At 39.1% G+C, this 19,408-nt stretch overlaps 1 protein-coding gene across 6 annotated transcripts in view; it reads left to right on the forward strand.

The window, feature by feature from the left end:
* Positions 1 to 19,408, forward strand: part of RYR2 (ryanodine receptor 2) — a 405,629-nt gene that overhangs the window by 136,119 nt on the left and 250,102 nt on the right. For all 6 annotated transcript variants that reach the window (XM_068155143.1, XM_068155152.1, XM_068155161.1 and 3 more), the window contains 3 exons: positions 15,245 to 15,319; positions 16,066 to 16,144; positions 17,272 to 17,384. In XM_068155143.1, the coding sequence (XP_068011244.1) occupies positions 15,245 to 15,319; positions 16,066 to 16,144; positions 17,272 to 17,384 (267 nt within the window). The remainder of the gene's footprint in view (positions 1 to 15,244; positions 15,320 to 16,065; positions 16,145 to 17,271; positions 17,385 to 19,408) is intronic.

The following is a 19,408-nucleotide window of genomic DNA, read 5'->3' on the forward strand; positions in this document are numbered from 1 at the left end:
GGGCATCATCTTCACAGTTGTGGACATAATGTTATTTTAAGTATTTGCCATGAAGAGAGAGCTTTTTTCCCAATGATTTAAGTTTCAGCCTATTTTCTTCCCCTGGTGGTTTTGAAGCAGTAGAAGGATGCATGCATTCAGATTTCTCTCACCCACTGTTGTCTTTCAGGTTTTCTACCTTGAGAGGGACTGTTTGTGGCACTTTCTCTCCCCAAGAATGACATCTGCAGTTATTAAGGAACCAAAATAACTGCAGAACACAATATGACAGAGATCACAATTATTTCTGTCTCATTTGTTATATTTTGTTTAATATGTCAGCTGAAGAGAATGAATTATTAATTCTCATCTTCCAAAAAAATGTAACGCAAGAAGATGCTGTGTCATTTTAGTAATCAAGGGAAGAGATAAACTATCCACTTTCATTTGAAGCTAGTTAAGAGATTAAGAGCACTTAATTAAACTATCAAGAAGAGAACCAGAAGGTTTCACGGAAGGACTGTTGTAAAATGTATTTGTAATATAGGAAGAGTGGTTTGGTTGCATAGTTCTCAGAATAAAATTTCATAGACGAATGACAGCTAGAAGAGGCTGAGGTCTTTGATGGATCTAATCTTGATAAACGGACAGCATGATGGCAGACCAAAGTTAGCACTGAAAAGTATGGGAAAGATTATATTAAAATTAATTTGTTAATTAACTTGTTTCTATAGTAATGAATTTACACCCCACCCGCCGCTGTAGACAGCTCAGCAAAGATTTCAGCTCAGCAAAGATTTCTGGTTAGTTCCTGGAGTAAAAGCACACAAAATATTGGAATGATGAGAAATGGCATTGAATAATAATGATTTAAATGATCATACTGTATTTTAAATTTTGACTTTATGGGGGATGGTGGACAGGGTGCATAGTCTTTAGTTTTGGTCAGTTTGTTTCCAAATACATAAGTAATAAATAGACCTGGAAGACTTTTAAGGAGAGAAGTCTTTGAACATTTTTGAGATCATTTTATTAAACTGGTTTCCTCTTCCCCCCCTCATTGAACCTCTTGTGTATCTGAAAACTGATACTGGCATTTTAAAAGCGTGTTTGAAATGAAAGCACCCAGTCTTGCTTGGAAGCTTTCCACTTAGTCTCTCTTTTCATGTGGAATAGAGGTTTGCTGCCAAACTTCAGTCCTCAAGTTAAAACTTTTACGATATCAAAACATGAGTTGGTGAGGTCAAAAGATGGCAAGATGGCCATAGGACTCTCACAAAGAAAACCAAATCACTGCATGTAACATAGTTTATCACTCTTCTTTTATCTTTGAGCAATGTCTATGAAAATTAACCTGAAAATGTCCATAATCTGACATCAGTCATGCGGTACTGAATTATTTTATTCACTTCATGAAATATTAGTAATGTTTTAATTTTCTTAATTTGCTATGTATTTATATATGATGAGTTACCACAATAGCGGTGGCTGCTGTCTAGCACTGCACTTGAAATGCAGGACCTTAGAAATCATATTGCACTTACTTAGAAATTATCTGCAGATCAAGATGCTTAGGATGGCAGTCATGGCTCTTGTTTTACCTATACTGTGTTTTATCTTTAAGCAATAAGTATTTAATATGCTATATTAATTAAACCTAAAAAAAAAACCCCAAACTGAGAAGACTATTGTCTAAAAAATAAATAATGAAGACTTGTTCTGAGCAGCTGTTTTGCTTTCTAGCACGAGCTATAATTATGCTAAAAGCAATGATAAGTGTTCCTTTTCAATGTAGTTCAATGTTCTGTGTATCCCACTCACTTTTTCAGGGAAAACAAATCCCATTTTTATGCACCTGAAAGCAAATATTCATTTCACATTTTCTCTTCTTTTCCCCTTCTCATGGCTCTACAGAAATTTATGATGAAGGTAAGCAAGTTAAACATTTAGTATTATACTTTCTGTGAATTCCTACAACTAAATTTAATGCATTCTTTTTCTTGTTTTTTAACATCAGCATCACACTTGCCTTCACTAAAATAGCACATACTGAAATTTGGATTTAGAAACTACAGTTACTCTATCTTGGAGTTACGATTTATGTAGGTTATGAAGGACCAAAGGCAGGCCCCTTTCTTGAAAGAGGGCTGTGGGCTGCCTTCTTTAATTCTCGATTCATCCTTACTCTTTCAGTGAGAATGGAACACTATCTAGTAAATAAGGCATTTTGAGACAATGAGTCAGTAGCAGAAGTAGCAGTAAAACGTGTGAGCATTTTGGAAAGCAGGGGCAGCACATTGTTTCTTCTGTCCCAAAAAAGCCATTGTGATAGTTTGTTTTCTCAGGTGGAATGACTGGAGCTCACTGGCCCTTCAAGTGCCTCAGGTCTATAAGCACGTGCAGAGCTCTCTTTGTGTTTTAATTGTTTTTTCCTTCATCAAGACTATGACAAGACATTTAGTGAGCCTGCAAACATTTTGAATAACTAGCATTTGAGTAATTGGCTGTTATTTTAATCACGATCTCCTCGCTATCCATGTTCTACTATTTCCTTTTATGATCGATGTCTATTCCCAAGTGATTTGTTCACTGATTTTCATTCCCTGAGAAATGGTATGGGCTTCCTGCATTATCACTGTTCCAAAAGGACAAATTCTGGGCTAGATAACCCATTTTATTTTGAGGGCTGGATTTAATGATATCAGAAGAATTTTCTTAGCATGACTTCCCTGCTGATTCATCTTTTCTTCCCACTTGGCTGTCTGTCTTATTCTTTTTCTGGGAGTTTCTTTCTGAAGAGAAAATGATGATTCATATTCCCTTCATCATGAAGTAACAGAAGAAGCTTAAGCACAATCTTTAACCTGTGAAAAATGTCTTCCTCCTCTACTTACTTAGCTCCAAAATAACCAGGAAGATTTTTTTTAAATTCCTTCTGTCTCCGATTCAGTGAAGGAGGAGGAGTACAGGAGAAGAAAAATCTTCACTTAGACTAAGGGAGAAATTGTAAATATTAATCTTCATGGGCAATTTTTTTCCCAAACTGCTAAAAGTACTTGAAAACAGGAGTTTCCAATGGAAGTATTGCCTCAGCCATAAATACAAATGTTTGGTTTACATAGAAGGCTGGAGACAGATGATCAGCATTGTTTATTTTCTCTGCTGTATATGCTTTTCAAGTGTAGTTTCCCATTGCTGGGAAAGCGACAACAGAAATGTAATGTTGGAAATACTAAACATGAGATATATATAAAGTGTTTCTCATTATGTGGCTGTTTATTCTGCCTTCTGGCAGGTCAATATTAGCAAAATTGGGGCCATTTAGCATGATTCTGGTGCAAATGTTTATCATCATTACCAATGATTCTAATCTTTTTAATATAAATAGAAAAATGTCTCTGGGTTCTTAAGTGAATAAGACATCCTCATGGTTTTCACTCTTTTTTCTGTTCTTTGGCTTAGCATGATAGAAAATATAAGGTAACTACTGATCATTCAGTGAAAAAAGTTTGTGAGCTTTTTCCTTTTTTCTTGTTGTGTTCACAGTGGCCATCATTACCAAGAGCAGATACCAGCAGTCATTAGTCATACTAATTTTTGAATTTTTGCAGCACTTACTGTTTTGTGGTGAATTCTATGCACAGTGATTTAAAAGTAAAGTGTAATGACTAGAATATGTATAGCATATATACTATCTTGAGAGGTCCTACTTCCTATTTGTTATTCCTTTGCAACATGGTATATAGGCTACAATAAGACGAAGAGACTTAAGATTAGTCTGAATTCACCCTTTGGTGTTGCTTTTATTTGATATGACCAGGGCAAAGGAATATTACCACAGTGTCATGTCAGTGAATTGCTTCACTTTTCATCATTAAGTTCTAAGTATCTAAATGTTGCAGATTTGGTGCCAACCACTGGAAATAGCAACCCATGACCACAGTACTTGCCAAAGTGTCTCATTTTAGTGTTTGGTAGAAGAATTCAAGGCTTCTGGGCTTGGGTGCTCTTACTTTGTAAACAAAATTCTGTCCTTTTTTTGGTGTCAAGGTTTTTAAAGTAAAGAGATACTTCTATGAGGAGGAAGAACATGTAGAATTCCTTGGCTCACACTCTGTAGCTTTGTTTATAGTTTATACTGCTTGCAGCACTTTTAAGTTCCCTGATGCTGCTGGAGATGTAATTTGCCTGTGCTGCTATTCTAAGTGTGAATTGTTCAGTTTTGCCTGGACAGATCTTGTCTCACAAGCCTTCTAGCTCTGTTCCAGAGTTACTTCACAGGTTCTACAGTGACTCAGCCTGTTTTCACAGATTCTGTTTTCACCACTTTTGGGGGTTTTCTAGACTCTTTGGCCAGCATTCATCCCATGAAACTGAAATGCCTGTCTTAAAGCCATAGATACATAAACTTGTGCAACCACCATCAGAATCATAGGCAGGCTTAATTACAGACCAAAGGTGCCTTTTTGTGTGTTGTTTAGTGGTATTTGGGTTTCTTTGTTTGGTTGGTTTTGTTTTTTTCCATAGAGAAATTATCTTTTAGTAAGCTCTTACTGATCATTTTCAGAGCTCCCTGATGTGGAGCTCCTGGATGCTGGGCAGGATGCAATGGAGGCAGCGGCCACCAAGCCTGAGGTTCCACAGCCCGTGAAGCCCAAAGACGGTGGGCAACACTTCAGGGAAGTGGATCCTGCTGAGATTGAGGATGATGAGGGAGTGGCTGAGCACAGCCTACCCCAGGCACTTGGGCAGTAAACCAGATGGTTGTTCTTGGCTAGGAGGGTGTGCAGGCCAGCAGGGCCTGTAGGGCCAGCATATCTGCATCAAGCTCTGCCAGCCCCATCTGGCTGGCCCAAAGAGTGGTAGTGAATGGAGCAAAATCTGGCTCCTAGTCACTAGTGGTGTCGCACGGGGTTCAGGAATGGAGCCTGTCCTCTTTAATATCTTTACCAATAACCTGGATGAAGGGACTGGCTGCATCCTCAGTAAGTTTGCAGATGATAGCAAGATGGATGGCTGTGTCAATTTGTTGATCTAGATCATTGTTCAGTCTGGAGAATAGGAGGCTGAGGGGAGACTGTCTCAGTACAGAGGACAAGAGAGACTTTGTTTTGAACATTCCCGTGTTATGTAATTTAAGGCACAAATGAGGCCAAATCTCAAAGCAAGGCTATTTATTAACAGAATAAAGTGGACAGAACAGAGGAAGGGGATTATATTACCATTGGTCAGTGGTGGGAAGAGGGAGAGTTTTCCAAGTCCTTTTCAGTTTGTGTTGTCCTGTGATGTTTTGTAGAATCAATAAGGTTGGAAAAGACCTGAAAGATCATCAAGTCCAACCTGTCACCCAAGACCTCATGACTAACTATGGCTTCAAGTGACACGTTCAGTCCCTTTTAGAACACCTCCAGGGATGGTGACTCCACCACCTGCCTGGACAGCCCATTCCAATGGCTAACAACTCTCTCTGTGAAGAACTTCCTCCTCACCTCAAGCCTAAACTTCCCCTGGTGCAGTTTAAGACTATGTCCTCTTGTTCTGGTGCTGGTTGCCTGGGAGAAGAGACCAACCCCCTCCTGGCTACAACCTCCCTTCAGGTAGTTGTAGAGAGCAATAAGGTCTCCCCTGAGCCTCCTCTTCTCCAGGCTAAACAATCCCAGCTCCCTCAGCTTCTCCTCATAGGGTTTGTGCTAGAGGCTTCTCACCAGCCTCATTGCCCTTCTCTGGACACGTTCAAGTGTCTCATTATCCTTCTTAAATTGAGGGGCCCAGAACTGGACACAGGACTCAAGGTGTGGACTAACCAGTGCTGAATACCAGGACGCAATGACCTCCCTGCCCCCAGCTTGGTGTCATCTGCAAATTTACTGATGACTGACTCAATCCCCTCACCCAGATCATCGATAAAGATATTAAACAGGATGGGGCCCAGCACTGATTCCTGGGAGACACCACTAGAGACTGGCTGCCAGCTGGATGTGGCACCATTCACCATCACTCTCTGGTCTTGGCCCTCCAGCCAGTTCCTAACCCAGCACAGAGTGCTGCTGTCCAAGCCACAGGCTGACAGCTTGGCCAGGAGTTTGCTATGGGGGACAGTGTCAAAGGCCTTGCTGAAGTCCAGGTAGACTACATCCACAGCCTTCCCCACATCCACCAGATGGGTCACCTGATCATAGAAGGAGATCAGGTTGGTCAGGCAGGACCTGCCCTTCCTAAATCCATGCTGGCTAGGCCTGATCCCTTGGCCATTCTTCAGGTACACAGTGATTACCCCCAAGATGATCTGCTCCACTGAGGTCATGCTGACAGGTCTGTAGTTTGCAGGTTCATCCATCTGGCCCTTCTTGCGGATGGGGATGACATTGGCCAGTTTACAGTCAACTGGGACCTCTCCAGTGAACCAGGACTGGAGGAAAATGATGGAGAGTGGCTTAGCCAGCTCTCTCAGCACCCTAGAATGGATCCTATCTGGTCCCATGGACTTGTGAGTATCCAAGTGGCTTAGCAAGTCCCTAACTAATTCCTCATGGATTTCAGGGGAACTACACTGCTCTGTGACCCTATCTACCAGTTCAGGAGGCCAGTTATCCTGAAGTCCTCCTGCCTTACTGTTGAAAATGGAAGCAAAGTAGGTATTTAGAACCTCAGCCTTTTCCTCATCTTTAGTTACAGCATTCTCCTCCGAATCCACTACAGAGTGGAGGTTGTTCTTGCCCCTTTTTTTAGCATTAATATATTTATAAAAATGCTTTTTATTGCCTTTCACAGAAGTGGGCAGCTTAAGTTCTAACTGGGCTTTTGCCTCTCTGATTTTTCTCCTACATGATCTATCAACATCCTTAAACATATCAACTAGTTGCCCCCCTGCCCTGTCCAAAGGCAATACAACCTCTTTTTTCCCTTAATTCATTCAAGAGCTGCTTGCTCATCCAGGCTGGTCGCCTTCCCTGCTGGCTTCTCTTTCGGCACATGGGAACTGTCAGTTCCTGTGCCTTCAGGAGTTCCTGTTTGAAGTAGGTTCAACCATTTTGGACTCCTGTGTTCTTGAAGGCTGCTACCCAGGGTACTTTCCGAGTAAGTTGCTTAAACAAGCTGAAGTTTGCCCTCCGCAAGTCCAAAGTAAGGGTTCTGTTACTGCTCTTCCTTATTTCGCTGCATATTGAGAACTCCACTATCTCATGGTGGCTGCACCCTAGACAGCCTCCTACCATCACATCTCCCACCAGCCCTTCTCTGAGAATAGCAGGTCAAGCAGAGCCTGACCCCTGGTAGGCTCACTTAACAGCTGCATCAGGAATCTGTCTTCTATACATTCTAAGAACCTTCTGGCTGCCTCCTCTCTGCTGAGTTAAGTTCCCAGCAGATGTCTGGCAGGTTAAAGTCACCCACAAGGACAAGATCTGATGATCTTGAGACAGCGTCCGCTTGCTTATAGAATATTTCATCTGCCTCCTCATCCTGGTTGGGTGGTCTATAACAGACTCCAACCAGGATATCAGTTTTGTTAGCCCTCCCTCTGATTTTAATCCACAGGCACTCTATCCTTTCATCTGCAACCTCAAGTTCCATGGCATCAAGAGATTCCCTAATATACAGGGCCACCCCTCCTCCTCTTCTGCCTTGCCCGTCTCTCCTAAAGAGCTTGTAACCCCCCAGTGCAGTATTCCAATCATGTGAATTGTCCCACCATGTTTCTGTAATGGCAATTATATCATAGTTTTCCTGGTGGACCAAGACTTTCAATTCCTCTTGTTTGTTACCCATACTGCATGCATTGGTGTACATGCACTTCAGCTGGGCTGCTGATTTCTCAGTTAACCCTAATTAATGTCTCCAGCATGTAATGTCTGAGCAGGTGTTGCTCAAGTCTTCTATACAGTTTTTTAGTCACAGGTTTCCTACGGCGACCTCACTGGTATCCACAACTACCTGAAGGGAGGTTGGAGTGAGGAGAGGGCCAGCCTCTTCTCATGGATGACAAAGGAGAGAACTAGAGGAAATGGTTACAAGCTGTACCAGGGAAGGTTTAGGCTGTATATTACAGAATCACAGAATGTTAGAGGTTAGAAGGGACCTCCAGAGATTCCAACCCCCCTGCCAAAGCAGGATCACCTAGGGCAGTCCACACAGGAATGCATCCATGCGGGTTTTGAATGTGTCCAGAGAAGGAGACTCCACAACCTCTCCGGGCGACTTGTTCCAGTGCTCTGTCACCCCCACTGTAAAGAATTTTCTCCTTGCATTGAAGTAAAATCTTCTGTGTTCAAGCTTGTACCTGTTGTTCCTTGTCTTATTATTGTGCACCACCAAAAAGAGATTGGCCTCTTCCACTTGACACCCATCCCTCAGAAAATATTAGGAAATAATTCTTCACTGAAAAGGTTATCAAGCATTGGAATGCTCTGCCCAGGCCAGTGGAGGAGTCACTGTCCCTGGGAGTATTTAAGCAGCTTGTGGACCTGGTGCTTAAGGACATGGTTTAGTGTTGACCTGTCAGTGCTGGGTTGAGGATTGGACTGGATGATCTTTGAGGTCTCTTCCAACTGGATGTATTCTGTGATTCTCTCCTGCTCCTGTCCAGCCCCTCTAGAGCTGGGAACCACTGCAACAGCTCACCAGGCAGCAGGCCTGACAATCTCCTACCGTGCCTCTGCACTGCGCCACCAGCTTTGCTGTCTCCTTGCCCTCTGCCACTGCTGTGCTGTGGTGACTCCAGCTCCAGGGCCAGAGTGGCACCTGCTGCTGTGCTTCCCACCACTGTGATCCTGCTCTCACACACTGACATCATTGCATTGTCACCCTGGGGGCTCCCACACTTTGCAGGAAGAAGAGCAAAAAGGCTGGTGAGGGGTTTGGAGCGGCATATGAAGAACAGCTGAGGCAGCTGGGGTTGTTTAGTCTGGAGAGAAGGCTAAAGGGAGATCTTACCACTCTCTACAACTAACTGAAAGGAGGCTGCAGTGAGGCTGGTATTGGTCTCTTCTCCCAAGGATCCAGTGATGGGATGAAAGGAAGTGGGTTTAAGTTGTGCCAGTGGATGTTTAGATAGGACGTTAGGAAAAACTTCTTTATCAAGAGAGTGGTAAAGCATTGGAACAGGCGGTCCAGGGAGGTGCTCAAGAAGTGTGTAGATGTGGCACCTCATGATTTAGTTTAGAGGTCATGATAGTTGGGTTATAGTTGGACTCAATGATCTTAAAGGTCTTTTCCAACCTTAATGACTCTATGATTCTGTGATTCTGGTATTTACACTTTCCAGTTGGCTGTTGCCTGGCATTAGAAAGAAACTCGTTAGTCATCTGAAGTTGCATTCAGAGTGAAAAAAAATCAGGCACTGATACGATTGTGGGGAGTAAGAGGTTTCATCAAATACTTACCTGTGGTGGTCTCAAATGATAGTCAGTTTGTAGGATTGCATCATCACCGCTATTTTTTGATAAATACTGGCATCCATTAACATTGGTCTAGAAAAGATTAAAATGTTGCATATTAATAATGAAATCAGTAGATTATATAGTTTTTACATTGCTATGGAAACAGCATTTTGAGGACCCTCTCCTCTACAGAAATTACTACAATGTTAAAGATGTTAAAGAGCACAGGGCCCAGCACTTATCCCTGGGGCACACTGCTAGTGACTGGCTGCCAGCTGGATGTGGCACCATTCACCACCTCTCTCTGGGCTTGGCCCTCCAGCCAGTTCCTAGCCCATCGCAGTGTACTCCCATCCAAGCCATGGGCTGACAGCTTGGCCAGAAGTTTGCTGTGGGGGACAGTGTCAAGGGCCTTGCTGAAGTCCAGGTAGACTACATCCACAGGCCTCCCCACATCCACCAGGCGGGTCACCTGCTCCTAGAAGGAGATCAGGTTGGTCAGGCAGGACCTGCCCTTCCTAAATCCATGCTGGCTGGGCCTGATCCCTTGGCCATCCTGTAAAGTGCTGTGTTAATGCACTCAAGATGACCTGTTCCATGATCTTGCCTGGCACTGAGGTCAGGCTGACAGGCCTATAATTCCCTGGCTCATCCAACCGGCCCTTCTTGTGGATGGGCACCACGTTGGCCAGCTTCCAGTCTTCTGGGATGTCTCCAGTGAGCCAGGACTGCTGAAAAATGATGGATAGTGGCTTGGCCAGCTCATCTGCCAGCTCTCTCAGCACCCTAGGATGGATCCCATCTGTTCCCATGGATTTGTGGGAATCCAAGCAGCTGAGCAGATCACCAACTACCCCATTCTGGAGCAGAGGAAAACACTGCTGCTCCCTGGCTCCTTCTGCCAGCTCTGGAGGCCAGCTGTCTGGAAGACATTCTGTCCTGCTAGTAAAAATTGAGGCAAAGAAGGTGTTAAGATTGTCAGACATTGGAATGGTCTGCACAGCGCAGTGGTGGAATCACTGTCCCTGGGGATCTTCAAGTGGTGTGTGGACCTGGCACTTAGGGACATGGTTTAGTGTTGACCCTTCACTGCTGAGTGCAGGTTTGGACTGGATAATCTTTGAGGTCTCTTACAACTGGATGTATTTTGTGATTCTGTGAAATACCAGACTAAGCAGCTGGTTGCAGTTAGGTCATAATGTGCCATTACTGTACAAGGTACTGATAGCCTTTTCGAAGGATTCGAGCATAAGCCCTATGAGGAGATGCTGAGGGAGCTGGGATTGTTTAGCTGGGAGAATAGGAGGCTCAGGGGAGACCTTATTGCTGTCTACAACTACCTAAAGGGTGGTTCTTGCCAGGAGGGTGTTGGTCTCTTCTCCCAGGCAACCAGCACCAGAACAAGAGAACACAGTCTCAAGCTGCGCCAGGGGAAGTTTAGGCTCGAGGTGAGGAGAAAGTTCTTCACAGAGAGACTTGTTAGCCATTAGAATGTGCTGCCCAGGCAGGTGGTGGAGTCACCATCCCTGGAGCTGTTCAAGAGGAGGTTGGACATGGCGCTTGGTGCCATGGTTTATTAGTCATGAGGTCTTGGGTGACAGGTTGGACTTGATGATCTTCGAGGTCTCTTCCAACCTTATTGATTCTATGATTCTATGATTTACTGCTGATGTTTTGTAGTTGACTGTTTCACTTTATCTGTGAAAAAATTTTTATTTATATATATATTTATATATACATTTTAAGACCATCAAAACTACACTTACACTCTAGTCATTGTCACTATAGCATGTGCTACTAATTCCATTCTGCTGTAATGGGCTCATTCTAGAACGAGGCAGGAATAGCCATCACATTAGTCTTAAAAAGTCACTGTGGTATCTTGTATGAACACAGTTCGTGTGTCCTTGTGCTTCCATGGGTGACCAGAATTTTCTGAATAGGCAGGTGCTAAATGAAATTGTGATTGGGCTTTCTTAAGCATTAGATCTCTGAATCATGATAGCTATAAAAGCATTGCCTGTACACATGAAACAATGAAATAAGTCTCGCTTAAGTACATGCTTTCACGTTTCTCTTCTCTGGTACCTCCCTGAAGCTCATAGCTTCTTTCATTTTCATACGTTTAGAAATTGTGTAGACCTCTGAAGAGAAGTTAACAAAGAAACATGACTATTTGACTCAAAATCTTCTTGGATACCACAGGGCTAGTCACAAGTGTCTAAAAATTCTTATCATAATTTAGGTTCTCAGAAGCATAAATGGTTCCAAAACTCTTGTTCGCTGTCACCATGATTTCCTTCATCTTCTCATGTATGGCTGCAGGTATAATGATGGAGCTATAGGCACAATGGTGTAAGTGCTACTGTGTGAATTATCATCACTTAAATACTTGGTTTAATCTGTTAGGTTATTGTATGGCTGTATGTATGACAGTTATATACAAAATCACACAAATATAAAAGATTTGTTGAGCTGTGTATAAAAATATAGTATTCACAGTAAAACATAAAATTTTTTTCAATCTAATTATGAATATGTTATGTTATGCTGCACATTTTGCTATTTAGCATGTGTTTTGGGTTTTGTTTTGTATTTTACACAAATTTCTATTAAGAAACCAGGAAATTATGTATTTCTCAATTTTCACTTATTTTCCTTATGTATTTTTGTTTCAAGGTAACATTCTTTACATAAAATTAAAAAATTGAGTTTGAAATCTGTATGTATATTTTGAATTCTAATTTCTTCAGGTGTAGTCTGGAATTGTTGTATCCTAAATTACCTTTCCTTCTGCAATGACTTTTGGATAATGAGATGACTCCAAATTAATTTTATAATCCAGTTGTGGAAATACTAGACTAGAGGTAGGCAGATTTCACAAGCAGTGTGAATTTGCCCTGTATGTTTTCAGTCTCAGTTTATTGACTGTAGTATTTATCAGTTCTGATGACTTTTCAAATCTTAAATCCCAAATACTTGGAGGATGTAATGAGAAGAGTTTTGTGTTCATATAACTGATACTCTTGAATGACATAGCTTGTAAAACTTTAGTGGATAGATTCTTCTTTGAATACAAATGTATTTTTTTTTTTCTGGACTGCTTTTATTCAAGGAAGAAATTGTCCAACTTAGAAACTACTCTGAAAATTGGAGATTAAGAATGTAAAGCACATAAGACTCAAATAATGTGGATGTTAGAAATTTGCTTACATTACAATGCTATTCATATATTTGTGCACAAATATGTGGGCACTACAGATTGAATTAGTGAGATTGTGGATCACAAGAAATCTTACTTGCAGTGTCTTCTGAAATATCATTATTTGGTTACTAAAAACTTGGTAAAACTTCAGTGGCACACCTTGTCTTGGAATGTTGCCTCTTTGCCATAGAAGCCCAGTTGGTAACTTTTTTTTTTGTTTGTTTCATTTATTGGTTAAAATACAGCCTCTACTGTTTTTTTCTGTTTCATCTTTTCATTTCCTCTCCTTGTGGGTGGCTTGATTATTGCCTCTCAGAAACATTTAGGGGGTAAATGCTGGAAATTAGTTTTGCAACTCTAAGAAAGATAAACAATAAACTTGCTTTCACATTTAAATGGGCAAAATAATTGTGGTTAAAGGGAATTGTTTTAATCCTCTTGGGAAAAATTATTTAAAAAACCCACTCATTGTTTACAAAAGCAGTTGAAATTTTTTTTTGAGCTAACCTTTCTCTTGTTTGGCTACAAACAGGCATTTAATAAAAGGGCTGCTAGACAGACAAATCAAAACAAGGGCAACTTAACGTAGTTGTGATTTTGTTGATCACACTATTTCTCTCACCTTTGTACAATCAGCAAGCAAGTCTGTATGTTAGCTATGAAATTTATGGCTAGTAACACAATAATTTTGATAAAAATAGCAGTGAAATTTGAAACTTTTACCTATAATACTGACTTCATTGATTTGGTACCTTAGCTCCCTGGCAAATCTGAAAGGTTGACAAAGCAGTATGTTCAGAACAGTATTCCCCCTCTTCCCCAATGTGTTGAGAAGCAGACATTCAGCATTCATCTTTGGCACAATAGGCCTGACATTATCAATTGTTTCATTCTTTCATTGTGACTTTGGAAAAAAGTGGTAGTGGTAACAGTAGTTCGAAGCTAAATCTTCGTGTCTTACTATCAAGACCGTGTTTTTGACAAAGAACACGACTTTTGATCTTTCTTGATAAAAATTGATGTCATTCAGTTATCCAGATTATTGGATATGCCTCTTTGCATTTTGACTGCTGCACAGTTTATTGACAGTCAAAATATACCCTGTGTCCATCATGATGCTTTATTCTTGTTAAAGATGAAAGCCAGATATTCCCAGCAGTTCCTTATGAGTGCTAAAATTACATGTTTTTGAGTACATCCTTTTCACCACTTAGTGATATGTTTGGTTGTGTTTTTTGTGGTTTTTTTTTATTCCCTTGAGTAGGTAAGTCAAAGATAAACAAATATTATGCTAATAGATTAAAGATAAGGCTGGACAGCCAGTAAATGAGGAGGGAAAATAATTGCATGGTGCCACAACAGCCATTCACATAAATTGATCTCAGCACGGTCAACAAGATAACATAGTATGATTGTTTCCAATTTATTCTGTAATGAATCTGATGTTCCAGTCAAATAGAAGGTCAGTCTACAGTGATAAAATAAAGTGTATAAATGCTGTACATACAAAATTAAATTAGGAGCCATATATGAAAGAATAATGCTGTTTATGGAGTTATTTTAGAGGCTCAAAAATATGCATTTATCAATACTGCTTGAAGAGTGTGACATGTTTGATGTTATGCAAGATGTTCTATCAGAGGAATATGGACTTGTATTCTTGACTGTGCCTTATATCTTGTCTGACAATCTTTGCTCCTGACAAGTGTCAGTCAACTGCATCACAGTCTAAGGAATTCATCATCAACTTCTTCATCAGAAGTTGAAAGTTTGCTCATGTAACATGATTTATTTATTTTTCATGAGTGATTAAATTGATTATAGATAATAGAAACTGTAATGAAAATATTGTGGGGAAAAAAGGGTCACAGTTTTGTGGGATAAAGTGAATTTTATTACCTTAATTTTCTTTCATTCAAGATTTATGCTGCTTTTCTCAAGAGGAACATTTACTTGGGCATAATTTCTAAATTTTCAGAACCCCTAAATCCTGTAGATTTAGCTTGGATGTCTTTGGTCACTTACCTGAACTAGTAGTTACAGATTTCTGTCTGAGTCTGTAAATACTGCGTGGCAAGCAGACTGGAGGTTGATGTTCTTCAATGTGCTTTATATATGATTAATACTTTCTTGTAAAACAGGGGCAATATTCCAGAAGCTCCCTCTGCATACCTGCTGTATTGAAAAGTATATAATTTGGTGGCAAAATGCATGAATGTGGAGAGATTTAACAATAAGGGTGTACTGTGACAAGCATCAAAACTGCTCTGCTCTGGAGGCTGCTTGCTTTCAACCCAAGGAAGGATTGAAGCTTCTAAAATATATATTATACCAAATAAATAGGTGACAATAAGAAGTACTCCCTTTTCCCTCATCAGTGAATTGAGCCGTTCTAATAGTAAAAGTCAGGAGCTTCTAGATCTCCCTGCCAAATTCTGCCTTGTATTTGTCCCAGGGACTTGAAAGGTCAATATACTGAGACAATCAAAACTAGAGAACACATTCATAGAACTACGTTCTTGAACTCATCCCTGACTAGAGTTTTGTTAGGAAATTGGCTTATATGCGTAGATTATCTAGAGATTGATGAGGATTTTTTTTTCTTTCTTTCTTTCTTTTGTTTTTCTCAAAAGGACCCATTTTATTATGACATACCAGTACAACACTTCTCTTTCTCTTTCAGTCTGCACAAGGTGGCGGTCATCGGACACTACTCTATGGGCATGCAATCCTGCTGCGCCATTCCTACAGTGGCATGGTATGTAATGGAGGCTAATAGCACCAGTAAGTTATTGTTTAATGAAAGTTCTGTGTGCAAGTGCCCAGACTGTTATCATTTACTGATACCTGGAGAATTACTCCCATCAAAGAGACATTTTACCTGTGGAAAATGGAAACCTTTGTGAATGGTAGATGCTTGAAATAAGAAAACAAGCTGATCTTATCTGGGTAAGTGCTAAAACTACGTCTGGCTCCATAGTGATGAGTTCTCTGCTTGTCAGTCTGTTTTGAGTTGGTGGTTTCTCATTTCTTTTCCCTTGGATATTGCATATTGCAAAAGTTGTGACTGAATCCCTCTGCTGGCAACCTGAAGGTATGTTGGAGACTGAGTGGAAAAGGAAATTCCTTCTTGCACATATTTTAGACAGAAGTTTTGTTTTTCAATTCTCTGATGAATGATGTATGTCCCAAACTCCTTAACTACAAATGAGGCTTTATGGAGCTGAAAATTGATGAAACCTTCTTCTTTATTTTAACTCTCCCTATTCCTGTCTCAGTGGAAATGTAACCTGAAGAGATCAAGAGGTCATTTTAGAACATATATCTTTGTCAAGTCTCCCTGAAAGCCATTCAGTTTATCAATGTATATATGTTCTTGATACTGAGCAGTAGGGATGATTTAAGAATAGTTAATCCTATGATAATAGGTTGCTATTTTTTATATTTGAGTGGATTTTTCAGATGTGAGTACAACTAGTAATGCATGCTTTTTTGTTCTGATAGTACCTATGCTGCCTCTCTACATCTCGATCTTCAATGGATAAGTTGGCTTTTGATGTAGGATTGCAAGAGGATACAACAGGTAAACAGTATTTTTAAAACTATATAATGAAGAATACTTTCAGTCTAAAAATCAGAATAGAAACCTATCAATGCATATAAATCACATAAAAATTAAGACCATTTTAAAGATTAAAGTAATGAAACTTAATATTTCCATGTTTTACACATTCAGTATATTATCTTTACATTTTCTAGTAGTTTATGTAATTTCTTTTCTGTGAGCTATAAACATGTCTATTGAAAGTTAAATATATACTATTGAATGTAAGTAAAATAATTTTCCCAAGTTGTTATTCCCATAGAAGCTTTCTACTGAATTGTTTTTTCACTTGTATTGTTGAAATAAAGATCTTGTTAAAGTTTTGGAACTGTTGGTGACTTGTGTTTATCTGTATTTTAAAGACTGATATGGCTGCTTACAATACCATCAGTTTGATGTAATTAGTTAATTACAAATAATGCCTGCTTGTTTTTTAAATCCGTGCTCTAGCTAGGACCTGTAATAGTAACAACAGCAAGTGAACAGTTTCAAGTTCAAAGAGATATTTTTATTTTACTTTTTTTAACAAAAGCATGCTTTTCTTTCAAGAAGTATATCTGAAAGCAATGTTTATCATGGGAACAGACTTAGTGACTTCAGTATAAATATTCTGAGAAATTAGAGACACTAACAGTTAGAAGTGGAACAATGTAATTGAATTTAGATTTATGAGAACTTTAAAATATTACTTTAAGTGATATTGCAGAAACTTGTTTTTACTGCCCTTAGTGATGCCCTTAGTCCTAATTCTTGGCAGAATATTCTTCAGTATCTTTAACAAAATATGGAGCAAGGAGAAGCTCTTTATTAAAAACAATCTGGACCATGTTTCCCAGAGAACAGAAAACTGACTCCTTAGTCCACTCTGGAATCACTCTACCAGAAGTTTTTCTGTCTTCTGCATATATGCATTGTTATTTCCATCTGAGGTTCTGACAAGGTGCTGTAGGAATGATATTTATTATTGAACAACACATGGACACTTGGTTTACCCAACTGAAAACTGAGTCGGAAATGTAGACCCTAGATAAAGGTGAAAGTAGTGTCAATAATGACTGTAATTTACTTTCTTATTCTTTCTCTGCTATCATTCGATAATGATACAGGTGAAGCATGCTGGTGGACCATCCATCCTGCTTCCAAGCAACGATCAGAAGGAGAAAAAGTGCGTGTTGGAGATGATCTTATTTTAGTCAGTGTTTCTTCAGAAAGATATTTGGTAAGTCCTGGAAGAATATCTGTACAGTGCTTTCTCTACAGCAAAACTGGTTACTAATATGTTATACTAAAGTCTGGTTTATATATTGCTGCTAAAAAAAGTATCGCTTTAAGGTGTTTAAAGTGTAATTTAGTAAGATTTTGCAAATTAAGACAATGAAGATCTGGAAAGCATGCACTGATATGTGACTAATGTAATTTCTGTGTATTTCAATAAAGGAATAGAAATTGAAAAATTTACTAATGATATAAAAAATAAAATGGGGGGGGGGGGGGGGGGGGGGGAATCTTTCCAGGTATTGAGGTGTGTAGAATCCCTGTGAGTGTTCAGAGGTTAAGAACACTATCATACAGAAATTAAAACTTACGCTAAAATTTTTGAATGTTTAACTTGGGTATGTATCACTCTGTGGGCTTTGAAAGTTTCATATTTTCTTTGGGTTATGTACAGTGTAATATATGCAACTACTGACATATCTTAAGATAATTTAAATACTTTAAATGTAATTGAAATATTTTTAAACTTTTCATGGTAACTGTTTTTATCACTGGTTTAAATAACTTACTTCCTCATCAAAGTATCTCACATTTGTTCTACAATTTTAAAGTTTCAGCCCTTTAAAATTCATTTCTTCTTATATTCTTGAGGTTGCAAAGACCTGAGCTATCTGGGGGGGAAACAAAGGAAAGATGAAAATAAAAAAATAATTCTACTGGAAGCTTTTTTTAAAATCAGCCCAAATGATTTAGCAAATGTAGATACAATTCAAAAAAGGATCTTTAAAGAGGATATGCTTTTAGCTATGTCAAGAGAAATCTCTCAGATCTTCATTCAAGTTTACTCCATTCTCTCTTTTTTTTTTTTTAACGAAACATTATTTCTGATTTTTTTTTTTTACAATATTTAGAAAAAGAAGTGAAGACTTAAGACCTAAAAATAATGGGGGGTTGTTTCTTCTTTGATTAAATTGCAAAATTTTCCTGTCTTTTGGAAACACATAAAATAATGAGAATATAATTATTAGAATATAATTGTAAATTGAAATTAGAAGCTCAGTAACTCAGTTATTTTTTCTAAGTAGGTATTCTGACAGCTTTCTGATAATTTTTAAGTTTAAAAATTGTTTTTAATAACTATTTTTATGAGAATTGTAATTACACTTACTGAAAAAGCAACTTGTCTGGACAAAACTAACGAGAAATCTGGTTAATGAAAAGATTTTATTTAAGGACACTGAATTTCTGATTTTTTTAAAAATCCATTGCAATGCTGAATTGGGTTGCTGATGGTGAATCTGGTCCAGATTGTGCCTCTGTGTAGGTATATGCCTGAATTCATAGTGTCTTCTCTCTAATCAGTAAATCAGTTCAGAATATAGAGTTGTACCTCACCTGTTGATTCTCTAGGCTGTCATATGTACTTCTGTATAACGAGAAACATGACGCTGACTGGAGGGACAGATTTTTCCTTAATGCGTGGTGTTCTGTGTGTGCTGTGTATTCCATGCTAAATACCAATATGCTAAAAAAAATAATTTATGCTATGTAGCTCAACGCTCAAAAATACTTGTGTTTTTGCTACCTTCTCACTAGTTAGCACTTCAAATAAAGCAATAACACTTTAACTAAAATTCAAACAGTTGATGAAGACTGAACTAGCCAGTTACCAGTGAGTGAATATTTTTCAGGAAATCTGTCACTCCATCTTGAACTCTTTATCTTAATCTGTTATGCCATCTGCAAAATAACTTCAAAGGATGTAAGTTTTAAAATCAACATGGTAATTTCATTTTTACTACAATGCCATAGGCTCTGCTTTCTACAACACATAAAGGAATGCAGCAACTGATACCTTTTGCAATAGTTAGGACTGTGAAGAACAGATGTCACTTTTTATTGATCTACTTGGACAATGAGATCACATAGGCATCTTGCAATATTGCTGTTTCTCTCCAAATTAAGATAAATAGGTTAACAATCCTGGGGCAGAGATGTGCAAGTGGAAAGAATAGGGCATGATTTTTG

The sequence above is a fragment of the Melanerpes formicivorus genome, unplaced genomic scaffold (genome assembly GCF_026170545.1).
Source record: "Melanerpes formicivorus ecotype bairdi unplaced genomic scaffold, bMelFor1.0.p_v2 SCAF_2, whole genome shotgun sequence".
NCBI lineage: Eukaryota > Metazoa > Chordata > Aves > Piciformes > Picidae > Melanerpes > Melanerpes formicivorus.